Genomic DNA, 19,290 nt, shown 5'->3' with positions numbered 1-19,290 from the left:
AGCAAATATTTGCTATCAAGGCAGCGAGCAGGATTGGCCATCAATTAGTTTTGCTGAGAAGGCCTTGGGGAACGCATCATGTTAGTGTGTCTCATCATCATATCGCTGTTTTTCTGCTCAGCAGGTAAGATTAAAATCTCTCTGAATCAAATGATAATGAAGCACCGCTAAAGACCATTTTCCCTGTCTGTAGATCGTGCGCAGGGTCAAGGAATATTCGCCTCGGAGAACCCAATCGCAGTGGGGAAGAATGTCACCCTTTTCAGCCAGAACCAAGTTAGCACGGGCGCGTGGCTCTTCAACAATAACCTGGTGGTCATCATATTCCCCGGCGGTACGGTCACTGCCGCCAACTGGACGGGCAGGGTGGTGTTCAACGCCACCACCTCAGCGTTGACGGTGATGTCGCTCGGGTTGAGTGAGTCCGGGACGTACACGCTCCAAGATGTGGGTTCCTCCGCTTCACAGTTAGTGCTGTCGGTTCAAGGTAAGGCGTCGTTTGTGGAGAGTAGCTGGATAGCCCAGGATACGCAGTAGAACATGGATTCATTGATTACACGGTTGTCTGTCTGCATGTGGATGGATGGATGGATGGATGGATGGATGGATGGATGGATGGATGGATGGATGGATGGATGGATGGATGGATGGATGGATGGATGGATGGATGGATGGATGGATGGATGGATGTGTCTGTCCTGCCCTGTGATGGATTGGGGAGCAATCCAGCAGATATGGGGGACTCTAATCACTTGACAGTAGTCAAACTCAAGCCGTTGATTTTCGGACTTCTGGCTTACTTGGCTAAAACTTATGGAACTTGACTTGGATATGACATCCGCAAACCAGATGCATGACTTGACAAGTCTTTCCACGTTACAGTTGAAAGTCAGCATAGTGTGCCGTTTTGTTTTTTCCCAAAGACATGTAACAACGCAGAAGAGCTTTGCTGTCTCTAAGAGCCTGCTCCAGTATCTTTCAAACATACACACAAGAGGGAAGCTATTTTGTGAGCAGAAATTTGAAGTTTTACTCCCTCCCTTTGAGACTTTTCTGTGATTAAGGGCTATATAAATTAACTTGACTTTATATTGTTGCAAAGTTATTCAGAAGTGTCTTATATAGTTAAGTCTGCACTTTTTTCTTATACTTAAGGGATCGAATCCATACTTTGACTCCCTACTTTTGCCACTTTAAGTTTGACCACATTACAAATCATTTGAAAACACTTTTGTGAGCCCTTCTTTATCCACAGAGCCTATTTCGGGCGTGACAATGTCTGCAAATGGCACCGACCTGGTGGAGTTCAACGACACCGTGGCGCTCACTTGTGCCGTGCTCACGGGCACTTCCCTGTCCTTCATGTGGCTCAACAACACGGCCGAGGTGACGCCCGGAGAATATGTGCACTTCAGCCATGACGGCGCCGTGCTCACCCTCAGCAAAGTGACACGCTACGACGAGGGCCCGTTCAGCTGTAACGTGACCAACGGCATTAGCCAGGGAATCAGCTCGTCTGCTCAATTCAACATCAGCTGTAAGTTGCAGGCCCCAAAAGTGTTTTTGGTGTTAAATATGGTCTTTTTTTAATATTAAGCACCATTGCTGATGCTTCTACAATATATCTCACGCTCAGTAGTCTGTCCAGTACTATTTCCCACCATTCCTTTTGTTCCTCCAGATGGACCCACAAACGCCGCAGTGTCAGTCTCGCCCCCGGTGCACACCCACATCACAGGCTCAGACATTACGCTGACTTGCTCGGCCAAGTCCAAACCTGCTGCAACAATCCAGTGGATGTTGAATGGGATGAACCTCAACCACAGCGGGGCAATTCTTGAGCTATCGATGGTTGGAGAGAACCACTCGGGGGACTACCAGTGTCTCCTGCACAACTCTGTCACGTCCAGGTTCAGCAGTGTGAGCACAATGATCAGGATCATGGGTAAGGTTGGCTCTTCTGTTGCACGAGAGAGTGTCTGTTTGCGGCCCGTGAACTCCGCCGTTCATGAGCAAATAGATTAATCCATATATGGTAGTCTAGATCTAAGGACTGAATGGTGACTCCTCTGGGTTTTGTCTGTCTTTGGACAACGTTCAATTGGTACAGGGCCCAGTTTCCCAAATGGATGGAGCGTTTCCAGTTTCTGGATGCTCTAGTTTGCCATGAGCCTGAATGCGATAAACAGCAAAAAAAAAGTGGCTGTTCATCTGTTTGTTTGTGCCCTGTGATTGACTGATGAACAATCCAGGTCTGCCTTTGAGCCAGTTAACTGGTATAGATTCCAGTTGTTGCAGTTTTTTGGAATAGAACAAGCGGTTGAAAGTAGATTTTATGCGTGAGAGTTTGTTTATGAGTGACCTTGCATGCGATAAGCGGCACAAAACGTCTGTCCGGTTTTAGGTCTATATTTTTCCTAAGATGGCAACCAATCCAAGGAAGAGTTTGCCTTCTACCTACAATCAGCTAAAATAGACTCATTTTACCATGACCTAGAACAAAATAAGTAGAAAATTGATGTCTCAATGGCCGGTAGTCATGTTCTGTGAATGACTGGCCATCTAGAGGAGGTTTCGGTTACTACCTGTCACAGGTATTAAACTGCAGAAAATAAGTGGATGGAGAAATAGAAGGTTGCTGTCCTTACGAGTGACTGGCATTTAATCCAGGGAGTAGGCGGACTCAACAGGACAAGCGTTAGAAAATGGATGTTATATTATTGTCCTTTCAGATTGACAGTAGTGCCCACACATCACAACACACTTGAAGTGGTGCTTTCCCAAACAACGACGAGGCGGTTTCATGCGGGCTCAAGTGCTGGAATGTTTTTGGGCTAAGGGTGAAGAAGTTAATCTCACACTTGAGACAAAAACTAACATCAAATCTCCTTCCAATGATGTTTTACCCTAAACAAGAATCGGTCCCACAGCGCCAATAACGGCCATTGCGGTGAACCACACGGACGGAGTGGCGGTGGCCGAGGTGCCCTTCACCCTCAACTGTCACGTGAGCGGAGAGGCAGAAGTCATCCAATGGATGAAGAATGGCAACCTGGTGTCCGCTGACAATACCACCATCTTTGATGTGGAGAACCGGACGCTGACTCTGAACCCGGCCCAGCCCTCCGATGCTGGCCAGTACACGTGTCATGCTTCCAATGCAGTGAGCAACATGACCAGCAGTCCCTACACCCTGGAAGTCTTCTGTAAGTCAAAAACATGTGGTCTACTGATTCAAGTAAAAGTAATCTTGTGTTAATTATTTTTGAAGACGGCCCACAGACGCCGGTGATTACAGGACCTTCCATGGCCCTGACTGGAAACCAGGTTCTCCTCAATTGTTCCAGCAGCTCGCATCCTCCAAGCGTGTACAGCTGGCACTTCAACGAAACCAAGGTGGCTGACACCTCCGAATACCTGACCAGCCCGCTGGCGCTCAACATGAGTGGGACATACACCTGCACAGCCTTCAACAATGTCACTGGGAAAAACAGCACCGCGTATCACACGCTCACTGTTTTGGGTAAGTGGAGTGACTCATTATTTAATTTCTTCAAATGGCCTCTGACAGAAACTGCAATATTCGATTCTCACATTTTGTTATATTCGATCGTCCAATGGTGGACCCCCTGTCCAATGTATGGGGAAATGTTGATGCTCCATCTCTTCCCTGGGCTCAACCTTTCCACAGCTCCGGTGCGCATGGCCTCGGTAATGGTGGCGGGTGCAAACCCGATCCTGAACCACACGTTTAGCCTCACCTGCGAGACCGTAGGAAGCGTGGAGTCCATCACCTGGACGCAAGACGGAGCCCCGCTGTACACGGATGGCAACACGAGCCTCTCCTGGAACAACGCCACCCTCACCTTTGAGCCTGTGTCGCTGTCCCACAACGGCAATTACACGTGCAGTGCTTCTAACCCTCTCAGCAGCTTCACCAGTGAAAATTATACCCTCAACGTCATATGTGAGAATTTTTACATGAGATGACACAACCACCAGTGTATCTGTGCTGTGACAAACGAGAATACAAATTTGACGTTTTAGATGGACCCGGAATGCCTCACATCACGTCGCCCAACGTGACGGTGGAAGGAAGCAACGTCACACTCAGTTGCAGCGCCTCATCGTACCCGCTCAGTCAGTACACGTGGTCCTTCAATGGCACGAATGTGGCCAACACCTCTATGTACGAGACAAGTGCTCTCAGCACCAACATGAGCGGGACGTATACCTGCACGGCCCGCAACACCGTCACTGGCCACAACAGCTCGGCCTATACAGTGCTGACCGTTCTCGGTGAGACCTTGTGAACATTTTCCACCAAGAACCATCACTGCGACAGTCGGTGTTACAACACGTTAAAACTAGCTACCGTGACAAATATCAATTTATATGGCTGACAACAACCAGCAAATAACCCATTTGTTATTTTTTTCCAGAGCACATCAAATATGTCCACATAAATATGTCCATGCATCCTCCCGTGGAAGGATACGCTTACATGTTGATGTGCAACGTGTCTGGGCCCGCTGACCATGTGTTGTGGCAAAAGAACGGAGAGCTGTTGATCACCGACGCCAGGATCGCCATGTCCTCTGATAACCGGACCGTCACGTTCAACGAGCTGCACCGTAATGATTCCGGAGAGTACCATTGTTGGGCTTTCAATCCGGTTCAACACATGCTAAGCCCTCCTCACTTGCTTCTTGTCAACTGTGAGTATGACGTAGACATCAAACGGTGAAATCGGTGCCAAATCAACTTCATGCTTTATTGCTGCAGTTGGACCAGAGACGCCGATGGTTTACGGTCCACCCGTGGCCGTGGAGGGACAGTCGGTGAACTTCAGCTGCTCAGCAGTGTCGCTGCCCGATAGTCACTTCAGCTGGTGGCACAACATCACCTTGGTCGCCAATAGCTCCGTGTTTGAGACGCCTCCTCTAACGCTAAACATGAGCGGACAATACACCTGCATGGCCCGCAATCCCGTGTCAGGAAAGAACGTTACTAGAACCCTGATGCTCCACGTTATTGGTAAGAATCCACAACAGCGTCCAAATGTCTATGTTCTGGTGACTAACATCAGTTACAATTTACAGTTAAGTTTTTTTTTTTATGCGTGAGGTCAGAGCATGGCAGCAAAACACAAAACAAACTAAGGCCCAGAAGGATGGAGCCAACAAGCAGTTCAGAGAGCTTAATATTTGTAACTCTAGTTGCTCTTTGACAAAAAGAGACTTTCAGCTTGGAGCATGTTGTCATTTTCAGAGGACATCAAGTCAGTGAAGGTGGAAAACGACACGATTCCCATCGACGGCGACAACTTCACGTTGACGTGCGTGGTGGACGGGCCGTACACGTCCATCCAGTGGAGGAAAAACGGCACGCAGCTGGCGGCAAACTGGTCCGCTACCAATCACTCCCAATACCACATGGAAGAAAACAAGCTTCACTTCACGCCCTTGACACGCTACGAGGACAGCGCGTATGAGTGTATCGCCAGCAATTTGGTCGGGTCTCACAAAAGCCCTGCGTACGAGCTCCTGGTCAACTGTGAGTACTGAACAAATTGAAGTTTTTGCTTACCGACAGCCGGAATAGGCCTCAGCTCAAACGCTGACCAGAATCAGGACAAATTATTATTATTAATAATATTATATTATTATTAATATTATTATTATATTAATAGGTCTTATTATTATTATTCGATGGATAAATGTAAACCATATTGTGATTGGCACCTTACAAAAAAAGAAAAACAAATCTCTGGCTTGTTTGACCGCTCGTTCCACTTGCAGACGGCCCCCTCAGTGTGACTATTTTGGGTCCGGAGCTGTCCAAAGAACTCTTCACCGTAACCATCACGTGCATGGCCGATTCCCGGCCAGAAAGTGAATACGAGTGGTTCCTAAATGACATCCCCTCATCGACCGTTGCCTCGGGCAGCGTCATCCAAATTCCGTTGCTGGAGTCAAACTACACGTGCAAGGCGACCAACCCCGTCACCAACATCAGCATGTCGCGCACCAAGTCGATCAGCCCTTTTGGTGAGTATGACTCTCCTTCAACGGCAATCCATCATGGGCAGAAAATGAGAAATTTTCTTCAATTCTCTGAAATGTGATTTTCCCCCCAGGTTCCGCTTCTGCCCTCCAGTCCATATCGCACACATATCTGGTGATCATAAGTGTTTTGATCGTGTCCGTCCAGGCTCTCTTCCACTGAGTAGCTCCAAATCATTCGTGGCGTCCCGTTGTCGGTCAGCTCGGAAAGGCGGCGGAGACATCATCTGTTATTCTTCATTTTTGTTTTTGACGGCAGCACTTTGTGATTATTGCTGTCACTGCACTGGAACGTGCTTTTCCTACTTTCAAAGTGGCTTCATTATTTGCTAACAATCAGCTCTTGCACTTTTGGCCAAAGTCGTGTGAGATCAAACCGTATGATGTGTGTTTAGACTATCAGGTGTTGACTTGTAGTATTTTTTGCGAAATCAATAAAACTTGGAAGACTGGTTGATCCTCGGGCCGTTTTGTTTTGTCCGTTTAATTTGGGGATATTTACATCCAAATCTGGTGAACGGCACGAGACTCACGTCAGTATGTACCAGCATTTCTCTGAAGTGGAGGACATAGCAGAAGACTGGCCAGTAAATATACAAAAAAATCACACCCACTAAAAGAATGCTGTTGTTTTTCTTTAATTTGTCTTCTCAGCTTACACTGCTCGCAAATTGAAGCAATGGAATTTTCCTGAAGGCCAAATAGGAGCGGCACCTCCCGACACATGACTTGTACAACAAACTCATTTGTGGCGTTTGTTGTTTTGAACTACAGTACAACAGCAAAAAGTGCTTAAGGACATGGATGAAGTCGGAGGAGGAGCGTCATCGCGGGAAAAAAACAGGAGTGGGAGCTTCATCTGGACATTAGTCTCCTTCTCCAGCATTTCACATTTATTTCATAATTATTATTTCACTATTTTCATTTCAAGTGTTTTGGTCCCATTACCTGTAACAGTGATTGGCAACCACGTCGCCCACCGATGCGTTGTCATCGATATTATTCGGCATTCTTGCTAAGCTAGCGGGTATGAGGGACCAGTGCGAGTCGTCTATACGTGCGCATGTGTGTATGTGTTACTCAGTTCTCGGCAGACCTGTCTAGCATGGATTTGAGGTGGGTTTGCAGCGGCTCGCACACAGCCTGGTAGGCCTGCGGGCTGAGGTGAAGGTAGTCGTACATGTCCTGGTGGGAGATGCTGCCGTTGGAGTGCACGAAGCCCGGGTCCACGTTCAGGAAGGAGGCGTGAGCGAGGCCGGCGACGGCCGCCCGCACCAACTGGTTGACCTCGGCGTTGCGCTCACGCAGCGGGTTTGGGGACTTACCTCTGGGCAGGAGTCCCTGCATGGAAGAGGGATGGATGTTCAGGTTGAAAAAAAACAAAAGCAGATGCCGCTATCGGCCATACCAGTACTGATCCTTAACGGAGGCGTGACGACTTACCAGCACGAGCGTGTGAGCGTGCGGCAGCTTGTTCTTGACCACTTGGACGATTTCCATGATGCCACCGCAGATCTGCTCTGCGGTATGTCCGTGGTTTTGAGTCCCCACCCACAGAACAACGATCTGGTGCGCCAGAAGCGTTGGGATGACGTCACTGTGTCCATGCACCGAAAACTGATGATGTGCACAATACCTTTGGGCTGATGTGGTCCAGTTCACCGTTGGTCAGTCTCCAGAGCACGTGCTGCGTGGCATCACTGCCAACCCCGAAATTCAGGGCGTGGAGTGGGGAGAAGAGTTGTCGCCACACCTGCAAAATATATCTGGCTTGCACATGAACATAAATTTAGAAGGGTGGACACAAAGGATGGTTTCTTACACCAAATTGATGCATGTGCTGCACCAGAAAGTCACCGACGAAGAGGACGTCAGGTTCTTTGTCTTTGCTGTCGGACAGGAAGCGGTTGTGCTGCACATGGGCAGAAGAACTATCAATACAGGAACTGCCATATTGAAGGATATTATATTATCTTTGTGATGCCACCACAATGGGGCTTTGGCTGAATCTGCCCTTTCTGCCAATAGAGAGTGCTGCTCGACTTTAACAGTCATAAGTAGTTTATTGCAGTAAGGTGTGGCTAGACTGGATGAAGACTGGTAATGTGTGGATGTATAACAGCGCCGGCGAAGTTCCGAGGCCAAAATTTTGAGTGGACCTATTTTTGTGGTGTAGTCATTCTAGCCCTGCGTCAATTATTAGCAGATGGGGCAGAGGTTTTGAAAGTGCATGTAAATTGCATGTAATTTGGCCGTCTGCCTACAATGTCGTGACTGTGTGTGTGTGTGTGTGTGTGGGGGGGGGGGGGGGGGGGGGGGGGATACGCTAATTTAAATTACGTTATGAACACACCATCGACATCCATCGTCCGTCTCCCTGGGTGTCCAAACAGGCGGTGGGTGTGGCGGCCGGGTTCTTCTCGTCGGCGCTCATGGTCGGCCCCGATCAGCGTTTAAAAGCCGCCACGTATGACTTAGGCTCTTTCTGTCTCAACGGCCCAAACCAAAAGAGAAAAAGAAAACAGTCTAGACAACACGGCTAACCGGGCGGTCGTTTCAGACGCCAATTAAATTAGCACCGGCGGCTAGCTTGTGAGTTTTTTTTCCAACTTACAATGTGGCTTGTTTACCTTAGTCGTTGAAATAATTGTGCGCCAGGCTATATGATGGAACAAACCAGTGTGAATTTACGTGAACGTTGAAATGGATAATTAAATAGTACAAAATCGTGTCATCATCTCCCCAAATCCGTTTCAGGAAGTGAGGTTCACGCTGATGGCACGTACCACTGCAATCCTGTGGGGATAACGGTGCATTGTTTCGAAACATTTCATTCCCTTGGCGGTATTTTACAATCACGATTCACCATTGGAAAAAAAATATTAGATATGTAATTACAGGGCTTCATAACGTTTAAATGGGGAAATGAGAGAAACTACGCTGTGGGACTCCTTTAGGAATGTGTCAATGGTCCGGTCGAGCGACGTTTGAGAGCGCCACAACTGCGCATGCCTGGCGCATAAACGCGTCGCATTTGGGGTGACGGTTAAAACTTTAAAATTAGTTGTGATGTCGGCAGTTGTTTTTGAATTAATTTAATTGTAAGGTTCATTCGTCGGGTTTGTTGTTAATTCTGCCTCATGCGGCTCAAGTTGTTTGTAGTTAAATTGGGCGGCGTGCAAGTAACGTCATTTAGGTGCGTCTTCCGTTAAAATTGCAGCTGCAGCTGGTAGACCTGCATACGGCTAACGGGTGGGATCGATTGTACCGTTCACTATCACTGCACGTTTTATTAAAAAAAAGAATAACGATTTATTTTGCAGGTGTGGTGGGCTCTTTGATCCTGATCAGTCAGGCTCCTGTTTTGGCTCTGCCGACGTCCGTTAGATGGCGCCCTCGCCAGTTTGTGAGTAAAGTGAACTTTTGATCGAATATCTGCAACGCGGCCACGTTAGCTTTACTTGCACGCGCAAAAAAAAAATCAATGTTCAGTTTTGGATAGAATTGAAATAATTGTAGACTATCTGCTAAACTGCTGCTTGTTCTGCAGTGAGTGAGTGGAATTGACTGCCACCCGACAGCACTTGTATCTCAAGGCACATCTGTAGCTTAAAATAGGGCGATATGAGTATACCGGCAGTATGGCAAAACATTTTCAGAAGTATTTTATTTTTAGTTTAAAACGTGTTTAATTTTGTGTCTTTTGTTTGTTTTGTCTCTCAAGTCAAGATGAGCCACTCGGCAGAGAGACAATCCATGAGGACCTCTAAAGCGGACGTGAGCAAGCACAAAATGAAACGCCTGAAGTCACATAAGGAGCGCAGTCAGATGAGAGGCAGCAAGGACGCCTGCAAGCTCAAAGCACGCCCCTGCCACGCTCAGGGCAGCCTGGATGTCAGGCAACCGTACGGGTGCTGCCGGCACGGGTGCAGGAGGGACGGCATGTCGACCCCGCCGCCGCTGATCTGTGAAGCGCTGGCTCCCACGCAAGAAGCCAGTGTCATCACGGAGGCCCGCCTCACCGGCTGCCGTGGGCTTTTCAACCGCAAGGTGAAGTCCATTGACATCGAGCGGCTGTTACTGGGGAAGAGGGAGGCCAGGGTCAAGAAGACAAAGGCGATGTCCTCGCACGTCATGACTGCTGCAAGTGGTCCAGATGAGGAAGCCGGAGCCACTGAGGGACGTGACAACAATAGCGTGGCGTCAGATGTGACGCCGGACCAAAGAAAACAACATCCAGCAAAAAACTATTTGTGCCAGGGGCTGCCATCCTCTGCTGAACGCACGCCTCAGAAAAGGAACCCCCCTGACACGCGCCCACCGCCTAGCCCGATTCGCTGTCAGCCTGTCGCCGTGGAAACCAAGGCAGACACTTATGCCCAAAGAGAGGACACTGGCTGTAAGTCTGTCGCTGTGGTGGCACGGCGCCTGTGCGAAGCCTTGCGCTTCCCCTTAATGAGGAAGAGGAACGTGGTGGCGGAGAGCAGGGAGGTGCTGGTGCGGGCTCTGCGAGCGGCGCACGGCCAGCGCCTGCAGCAGAACCTTCTCCGCATGAACTCGACCACGGACCTCCACCATCATCCAAGTACAGAAGTCCAATATCCCACCCGGAAAGACTGGGATGGACGCTTGATGCCAGGTAAGTGACGCCACAAGCGCCAGAGAGCCCAGAATCATCCATGAGAACCTCCAACTAAAATATGCCGCACTCGTATCTGTCAAACATTAACCCCTGTTAATTTATGGCCTTTAATTTGATAAACAGCTGTGGATTCTTGTTTTGTTATTAGACACGTTCCCAGCACCATTTCAAGTTCACTCTGCGGATTCCTTCTACTTCGGCAGCAAGGATGCTTCCGCTTTGGAAAACACATGGAAGGGAAGGCAACACGTTTCCTGGGATCTCAGGAGCTCGCCACAGCAGCACTTCAGCCAGGTATGAATGTCTGATGTATTTTTTTTCTTGTAGCAAAGCCTTTAGCCTCCTGCACCTTACTTTGTCTTCTGAGAAGACCGACGCTTGGCAAAGCAGCCCCATGAACACCTCGGCAGGCTTCTTGGAGGACATCTTCAGGCCTCGCGTCTCCCCGGAGTTCAGCATGGATTTCGACTCCTCCTCGACAGAGGTTCATCACTTGTTTGGCCCGTCTCCCCCCTGTCGAGCGGAACGGGCAACGCACAGCTTTTTCAAAACGGACCACACTGTGGGTTCATTTGAGGACTGTTTTGCACAGAGGAGGTTGAGTCGATCGCAGGCGAGCTGCACGCAACTTGGCGCCCACCAGGAGCTGGCAGCCCGATATTCACCCCAGAGCTTTCCCCTCAAGCGGGAAACCTTTTTTGAAAGTCAACAGTACTTCCCCGGCCCCATTTCGTTCTCACAACCTTTAACCTCCTTCCACGACCACCGTTACCAGCCATCTTCCAGTCCTCCATCTTTATTTGCATCCTTGTCAAGTCCCAAGCCCTTGTCCTTTTACCACAGGAAATTGTACTAGCTATTGTATTCACCCAAAACCCCAAAAGGCAACGTATTCTCAGCAATAATATGCTCCGTGTTGCCCCCCCAAGTCCAAACACTTTATTCTGAAGGGTTGTGCATTTTTTGAAAAAGAATTAAGCAGATTCAAACCTTGATTTTCATCTGGCCCAGCGCCACCCTCTGCACATAGGACAGAAGAATTTTTCTACCATTAATTCTCTTTGAACTCGCTTTCTGTTCACATCTTGTATGCTTTTTTTGTTCTCTCATAAACAGTCAGACAAAGAAGAGTGAAAGTGGGAAATCCAAAATGATCACAGTGAACCTCGAAAATGTGGAATGTCAATCCAAATTGCAATGGGTCCTTTCTCAAAAACTCATTAGTCGAGGTGCTTGTATCTCAAAGCAAGAAACATGATGCATTTCACAATTTCCAACGCTTCCTTTGTGTTTTAATAACACGCCTGTGACATTTGTTCACCAAAATAGCCAATTAGATCAAGAATTACATTTTCTTTTATTTTTTTCTTTCTCATTTACAATTCCACTTCAACTTTTGCAGATTAAATGACCTGGATGACTAACACCCTAATTAGTCGCACAATTATTTTAATCAGTATAATAGTTTCCATCCGCTATGAGAGTCTGAGTAGAATCTCCCAAATCGTCCGTAGCCGCCCGAGTTTTGTCACCGTCCTCCATCTCCAGCTTGCTCCCAGCCTTTACTGCACGACGCAACTGATTCCAGAAGAGCTCCTGGGCCTGCTCGGGGTTGATGCAGTCCGAGGCAGGCCACTGCAGATACGTCTTTTTGAGCATGACCTTCCGCATGCGGTGGTAAGAGGACATTTGGCGTTCTGAGACGGGCTCCAGGAAGACAAGCAGGAGCACGTCACGGTGTTCGTCGAAGAGCCGGTAGCTGGCCAGCTGGATCTCCAGGGAGCACCACTCGCTCTGGATGAAATTGCGACTCACCACGCAGATGGTCTTGCGGCTGTTGTACACAGCCGCCACGATGTTGTCCACAATGTCCCGGCCGGGCTCAAAGTCGCGGTGATGCAGGCAAAGTTTCAGAGACGAGCCGTTGCCTTCCAGCTTGGGCAGCAGCTGCTCCATGACCCACACTTCGTCGTTGGAGTTGTATGACACAAATGCGTCATACGTGCAATCCTCCTCCTCCTCCTTAAATTTGCGCCACTGCTCGCCAAACCAGGATCGAAAGACATAGTAGCCGTACTTCATTTTCCAGTAGAGTTTGACGTGAAACAGCGGGATAACTGTCAACAGCGCCACGGCGACCGCCGTGCTGAAGAAGAGATACTCACCCAGGTCTATGTAGCAGACGTTTGTCTCAAAGTTGTAGAAGTTCTTCTGGCCCTCCTGGCACGGTAGGTTGTAGACGTAAACTACTTGGACCCTTTGGTTGCTCACCGTCCAGTTCTGCAGCTGGGAGTTGAGGCAGGTGCAGCTGAGCGGAAGGTTGCGTATGTCCAGGTAACGCAAACGATGCAGGTCACGCAGCATGCCCACGTCAAGGCTTTGCATCCCATTGTGGTTGAGCTGCAACGACTGCAGCTGGCTGAGATTGCCAAACACCTCCCGGGAGAAGTTCTGGAAGCCCGCGTTCTCTAAAGTCAACTTGCTCAAGTTGCGAAGGTTCTTGAAGATGCCTGGCAGTAGCGGAATGTTCACGTCGCAGCACTTGTTTAGCGTAAGGAAACGCAGACGCTTGAGCTCATCAAAGGCATCAATGGCAATGTACGAGATTTGATTGTTGGTGAGGTAAAGAGAAGTGAGGTTACCCAGGCCGTGGAAAAACTTGCGTGGCAACACCTTGAGGCCGTAGGGACGCTGGTTGCCCAACTTCAAATCCTCGAGTCTGCTGAGATTCACAAACGGCGATATGATGGTGAGCCCGGAAAAGTGAATAAAGTTGTTCTCCAAATCCAGGACCTTAAGCCTGCCCTCAAACACGGGATGGAGGCACGTGTCGATCTGTTTCAGGTGGTTTCCGTCCAAGTATAAGTTGGACAGGTTTCGGAGTCCTTCAAATCCTGCGGGGTAAATCCGGTTGATCTTGTTCCCTCCCAGGTCCAGCCTTGCCAGATTGTTAAGGCGGTAGAAGGTCTTGTTGAAAATGACAGAGATACGATTGTTGCGCAGGTTGAGCGTCTGCAGTGCAGTCAAGTCTTCGAAGGTGTCCAAGAAGAGGTCGGTGAGGAGGTTGTTGTCCAGACGCAGTGTCCTGAGCCTGACCAGCCCTTTGAGCGCTTTTTGAGCCAGAAAGGCGATGTTGTTGATGTTTAAATTCAGGGTGACAACGTTTGGCGTGTGATGGAAGGCGTACGAGGACACCCTCAGGATTCGGTTGTAGCGTAATTTCAGCTCCTCCAACTTGTGGAAAGGTCTCACATTCCTGCACGAGTAAAGTCTGGTTAGCTTGTTATTCTCTATGGTGATCGTTTTTAAAGATCGATTCTCGCCAAGAAAATGGAGGCAGGTTGAGCTTCTTTGCTGGAGGCTATTTATTTCATTTCGCGATAGATCCAGGGACTTTCTGATTGTGGGGCAACGGGATAGCGTGTCATTTGCAAGATCTCGTATGCCGTTGTTGCCCAGGCGCAGGTCATTGAGATATTTCATCTTTCGTCTCAGGACCTCGCACAGCTCAAGCAGCAGAGAGCTGCTCTTCACACCTGTGCCGGTGAAGTCCACGTGGCCCGCCTGGATATTACTGACGTTTAAAAGCTTGATTACGTCAACCGCAGTGGAGTCTAATTTGAGGTAGTTGGTTCGTTCCAGGTCCAAACCGGCAAAATCCTCAGCGGTCAGTCTGGAATTGTAGGACAAATCCAAGATCTCCACCCCCGAGAGGAAGGAGCGCTGGCATCCCAACGTGGACAATTTGTTTTGATACAGGTACAACTTGGTGAGGGACTTGGGGAAAGCAATGCGGTTGTGCTCCAAAGATGTGAACTTGTTGTGGCAGAGCTTCAGAATGGACAGATTCCCTAAGCGGGACACTGACTCGACAATCTCTGAGAAGTTTTTCAGGAGATTCTGCTCCAGTCTTAAAGTGCCAAGCTTGTGCACGGCAAAGAAAATTCCTACTGGGAGTCGCTTGAGTTGATTGCCCTTCAGCAAGAGGTATGTGAGATTGTGCAGGCTCGCAAAGAGCGAGGGGCTCAGCTGAGAGATGTTGTTGAAGGACAAGTTGAGAGTCTTCAGTTGATGCAGGTCGCTAAAGGCCAAGGCGTCAATGGTGCTCACATTGTTGCTGTCCAACCGGAGCAGCTGAAGATCCTTGAAGCGGGTGAAGGCTTTGTCGGGAATGTGCGGAATGGAGTTGCCCCAGATGGTGAGATTGATGACATGGTCCCACAGGTCATCCATGATGGCGGAGATATTGGTCTCCTTACGTTGGATGCATTTGAAGCCAAGGTTCCTGGCTTCATCCCTCATCTCAATGCAATTCTTGAAGGTATACGCCGCCGCCACCGCGAGGACCAGCGCAAGACACGCCAGCCGATAGACGAGAGATGCCATGGCTCAGCGTTCTCCTGGCACTGCACCCAGTCCTTCAAAGGCTAATTTTGGACCTACATCCGAGTAAATCTGAGGGGAGAAAAAGGATAAGACATGAGTGGTATCAAATGCACGCTGCTTCTTCACCGACGGGAACATTCCCAACGCTGACGCTGACGGTACACTTCCTTATAAACAATGACCATTTCTCTTTTTTATCAACAAGAGCCCAGCTGCGCACACTGTTCTTCTTTCGCTTTCTTTGTCTTTTTTAACATGGAGCATTTAAGAAAGAATACTGGCTCATTGCCAGCTGCAGAACAAGCAGCATTTGAGAATAAATGCTGGCTTATTCAAAAAATAATAAATAATAAATCAGTGATGTAAAATTCATTGACTCAAAAGCTATTGTCTAATTTATGAATGTAATTATGAATGATTAAATAATTCTAATAATTGAAAATGACTTCACAACACACATATAAACACATTTCTAAAGGTCATGGAATTTTTATGGGAAGGATGCGCCTGAAAAAAATAAATATTTGATCATGATAGAAATATGCGCAATTGTTTTAATGATGTCAATTGAAAACTAAATTTCCCCCGTTTCTCCTCATAAATATCTAAATAACAGGCTTGTTGAACACACATCAATCATATGCACCATATGAAATTTGCAAGAGCGAAAGCACAGCGTGTACATAGTGAAGAGTGAAGTCATTATTCACGATCAAAAAATGTCCCGGCATGATCGTGACACTTCAGGTGAACAAAAAAATGGAATTCTACAAAAGAAACAACAATTATCTTACACTCGAGATGTTTGCACGCAAAACGAAGAAATAATTGCAACAAAAGAATACTTCAACTTCCTCGTGAGAAGACAACCTTTTGCACACTCTGCACCAAACACTGCACGAAAAGGCAAATATGAGTACTATTTGGAAAAGAATGAAACGATTGCAGTATTATGTAGTCTTACCCAATATCAAAAGTAATGCGTCTTGTCGCCTTCTCTCTTTGTCTGAAAGAGGAAGTCGAACGACACGGTTGCCCTTTGCAATTCACCGGTACTTTCCTGACGTCAAATAGAGGTTGAAGATTCAAGAGTTTTTATTCGCCATGCTTGAGCGTGCCAAACAAGGAATTTGACTTTGGTACATCACAGCCTCTGTTCAACATTTAGGTGACTAACAACACTCAGGACATGTGAAAAATGACAAATATTCTCAAACATCCCCTGATCCTAAACTCCCAGGAGGGCAAGGAAAAACTCAAAACTCCAATTAAGGGAAATGAGAACCTTTGAGAAGAGAGCACGGATGGGAGGGTCCCTCTTCCAGGATGACCAGGTTGCAATGGATGCAGAGAGGACACATAGTACAAACAGTGTAGACAATTCACAAAAGGTGTGGAGAGCAGGATGTTATTGCACAGCAACTCATAAGAGTGTTGTGAGTTCATCAGAACAAATCCAAACAAACATTTGAAAATTACACGCGGACACAATTGGGTGATGGAAGGTGTTAGGGTTGACAGCTTACTTTGATGTTGGGATGTAGACTAGAATCATTTGTTTAAAACCTTCCACCTTTCCTTGACTCATTAAAACTTTACACAATCAGTTTGTTGAAACCTTCCAAATGATGTGGAAACATTCTTGCTTAGTTAGTTATCTAAAATGCTCCACTACTATCTGCACTGATTAACCACTTTGCAGAAGTGACCCCCGAAACCTGTTCACTCTCACCCCCACCCTGCTTTCTCTCAACAAATATTCCCTTGCAAGAGGTGAATGTTAGACTGCTTTCAAGCACCTCTGTACCATACAGGGTGCTGATGGCTTTCTCCGCTTGCAAGCGTAAAATGGCCAAACTGCCTCAAGTGTGGTTCTTGCATAAAAGGCAGAGTGGGCAAGACTCTATCTACAAGGGAGTCTTTGGAAGGGAGTGATTGTCAAAATAAATAATGAGTCAATATTGAGAAATAATGAGCTTTCGATAACTAACCTGCCCTGCCAATCAAGTAAATCACATGCACCTCATGCCTCATTAACAGCTCCATTTAAACTCCGTCATCCTAGCCAGTCCTTGTCAGTCTGTCTGGTGATGCTCCTCAGTTGCTCACTACGCGCTCTCTGCCGACTGCTGTTGCCGACCTTGCCCGTTTTCTCACCCCCCCCAAGTTCAGTTTGCCGCCCGACCTGACCATTTGCCTGTTTACGAACTCTCTCTGACCGCCGCCGCCTGTCTACCACTTTACCCCAACCATGATTATCAGCTGCATCCTGTCCTGCTGTGTGCTTACTCTGTTGTCCTCTACAGTTGGTTGGTTTCAGTCATCCGCCAGCCAGGCGCGCAGTGGAGTGCGACCCGTAGTGGCGTGACAGTTCCCGTCCACCAGTCGAGCCCCCAGAACGTTGTCGCTCAACCCAGCCAGACCTCCAGCTCGCCACATTCCCCTTCTCTCTTTCCAATAAAATCTGCGTCGTAACACAGTTGGTTGTCCAGCTCGATCTGTCCGCTTGGAGACGTTATACGTAAATATTAGATTAGTTTTCAATGTTATGCGGATGACACCCAATTAAATATGCCGTTAGCAATGACAAATCCGTGGATCTGTTGTAATCTGGGAGCGTGTCTTGCTGAGATTAACAATGGCTGTCTCAATTTTCTACTTCTTAACCCAGATAAAACGGAGATGTTGATCATTGGTCCTGCTCATTATCAGCACCTATTTAATTCAATTGAATGTACTATTCCCCAAAGTGATACTGTAACCAATTTCGGTGTTTTATTTGACTCTCCTTTCAAAAACACATTAAGAATATAACTAGGATTGCATTTTTTTCACCTCCATGATATTGCTAAGATCCGTCCAATTCTTTCAACCGTGATGCGGAAATTATACATTCGTTTGTTACATCATGCCTTATTTATGTATGTATGTATGTATGTATGTATGTATGTATGTATGTATGTATGTATGTATGTATGTATGTATGTATGTATGTATGTATGTATGTATGTATGTATGTATGTATGTATGTATGTATGTATTTATTTATTTATTTATTTATTTATTATTCATTGCTCTTATTTATTCATTGTGTGTGCCTTCGTGTTTTTACTTTTTTGTATTGTTTACGTGAATGTTTTGTTTGTCCGTGGACCATATGTCTTGTCATCGTGGCATAGTAGGAAATGCAATTTCGATCTCTTTGTATGTCTTGACGTGAAGAAATTGACAATAAAGCAGACTTTGACTTTGATTTACTGTTATGTATTGTTCGCTTGTCTTCCTAAGTCTACTATTAAAATGCTACAGCTTTCAAAAACACATAAAGAACATTACTGAAACTGAGTTTTTCAACTCCGTAATATTGCTAAGATTCTACCGATTCTTCCAACCTATGATGCGGAAATTATTATACATGCGTTTGTTACGTCGCGTCTTGAGTACTGTCACATATTGTTCTTTGGTCTTCCTAAGTCTAGAATTAAAAGTCTACAATTGGTACAAAAGGCTGCAGCGAGACCGCTCACAAGGACTAGAAGGTTTGATCATATTAGCTTGATACTAGCCAAATTGCATTGGCTCCCGGTCCACCTAATATGTGGCTTCAATGTTCTCTATAAAACATTGCATGGCTAAGCGCCTTCCTATCTCGTCGACCTAGTTGTACCTTAGATTCCATCCCGAAATCTTCGTTTGCACAACACTGGTCTTTTAGTGACCCAGAGGGCCAAAAAGAAGTCTGTAGGGTCTAGAGCAGGGGTGGGCAAACGTTTTGACTTGCGGGCCGAATTGGGTTCTAAATTTTGACCGGGGGGCCGAACCGGGAACAGATGGATGTAGTGTTTGCGTGAAGTAATAGAAGTGACATGTCAAGGTCATTGCATAAACGTTTTTTACTTTTAGTAGGTAGTAAAGCATGGATATTCAATAAAAAGCTTTTTGAAAACAAATGCATTTATTAACAGCATTAAAAAAATATTTCACCAAAAAACTGCTATCAGTGATTCTCATTAAATATGACACTGTTATTATGAATAATAGTTTCCATCACTTCAGTGCCTGCAGGTCAGATTTATGAAATATGGTTATCTAACGGGGCAAAATCACATCAAACAGCAAATAAACTCTAGAGCATTAGTGTCAATATCAAGGCCCGGGAGCCAGAAACGGCCCCCTACATTGTTTTATGTGGCCCGT

The 19,290-nt window shown here is 47.0% G+C and overlaps 4 protein-coding genes across 10 annotated transcripts; 2 read left to right on the top strand and 2 right to left on the bottom strand.

Moving 5' to 3' along the window:
* Positions 1-6,529, top strand: ceacam1 (CEA cell adhesion molecule 1). 2 transcript variants are annotated; one of them, XM_085917524.1, is made up of 13 exons: positions 1-124; positions 194-487; positions 1,256-1,537; positions 1,682-1,945; positions 2,931-3,206; positions 3,272-3,523; positions 3,692-3,967; positions 4,048-4,299; positions 4,443-4,718; positions 4,786-5,037; positions 5,272-5,556; positions 5,802-6,050; positions 6,140-6,529. In XM_085917524.1, exons 1-13 carry the CDS (start codon positions 79-81, stop codon positions 6,226-6,228), a joined length of 3,093 nt encoding a protein of 1,030 aa, XP_085773650.1. In that variant the 5' UTR covers positions 1-78; the 3' UTR covers positions 6,229-6,529. The 2 variants fall into 2 exon arrangements, with proteins under 2 accessions (XP_085773650.1, XP_085773649.1); XM_085917523.1 differs by having other exon boundaries at positions 3,272-3,967.
* Positions 6,530-6,676: 147 nt separating this feature from the next.
* Positions 6,677-9,054, bottom strand: pafah1b3 (platelet-activating factor acetylhydrolase, isoform Ib, gamma subunit). Of its 3 annotated transcripts, none has more exons than XM_085917534.1 (6): positions 8,680-9,054; positions 8,419-8,550; positions 7,888-7,977; positions 7,702-7,818; positions 7,509-7,631; positions 6,677-7,406 (listed from the first exon to the last, which is right to left on the bottom strand). In XM_085917534.1, exons 2-6 carry the CDS (start codon positions 8,497-8,499, stop codon positions 7,146-7,148), a joined length of 672 nt encoding a protein of 223 aa, XP_085773660.1. In that variant the 5' UTR covers positions 8,500-8,550; positions 8,680-9,054; the 3' UTR covers positions 6,677-7,145. The 3 variants fall into 3 exon arrangements, with proteins under 3 accessions (XP_085773660.1, XP_085773659.1, XP_085773661.1); XM_085917533.1 differs by having other exon boundaries at positions 8,696-9,053; XM_085917535.1 differs by lacking the exon at positions 8,680-9,054 and having other exon boundaries at positions 8,419-8,669.
* prr19 (proline rich 19) lies at positions 8,435-17,504 on the top strand. 4 transcript variants are annotated; one of them, XM_085917529.1, is made up of 5 exons: positions 8,435-8,657; positions 9,389-9,471; positions 9,790-10,704; positions 10,856-11,001; positions 11,078-12,131. In XM_085917529.1, the coding sequence occupies exons 2-5, from the start codon at positions 9,453-9,455 to the stop codon at positions 11,561-11,563; spliced, it is 1,566 nt and encodes a 521-aa protein (XP_085773655.1). In that variant the 5' UTR covers positions 8,435-8,657; positions 9,389-9,452; the 3' UTR covers positions 11,564-12,131. The 4 variants fall into 4 exon arrangements, with proteins under 4 accessions (XP_085773655.1, XP_085773656.1, XP_085773654.1 ...); XM_085917530.1 differs by lacking the exons at positions 8,435-8,657; positions 11,078-12,131 and adding exons at positions 9,033-9,317; positions 17,400-17,504; XM_085917528.1 differs by lacking the exon at positions 8,435-8,657 and adding an exon at positions 9,036-9,261.
* Positions 11,369-16,087, bottom strand: tlr21 (toll-like receptor 21). Its single transcript, XM_085917525.1, has 2 exons — positions 16,058-16,087; positions 11,369-15,162 (listed from the first exon to the last, which is right to left on the bottom strand). Exon 2 carries the CDS (start codon positions 15,091-15,093, stop codon positions 12,157-12,159), a length of 2,937 nt encoding a protein of 978 aa, XP_085773651.1. The 5' UTR covers positions 15,094-15,162; positions 16,058-16,087; the 3' UTR covers positions 11,369-12,156.
* Positions 17,505-19,290: the final 1,786 nt, after the last annotated feature.

Source organism: Syngnathus leptorhynchus, chromosome 8 (genome assembly GCF_054491065.1).
Source record: "Syngnathus leptorhynchus isolate UIUO chromosome 8, UIUO_Slep, whole genome shotgun sequence".
Taxonomy (NCBI): Eukaryota; Metazoa; Chordata; class Actinopteri; order Syngnathiformes; family Syngnathidae; genus Syngnathus; species Syngnathus leptorhynchus.
The sequence above is the reverse complement of the archived record's forward strand: the minus strand, read 5'-3'. Positions and strand labels throughout refer to the sequence as shown.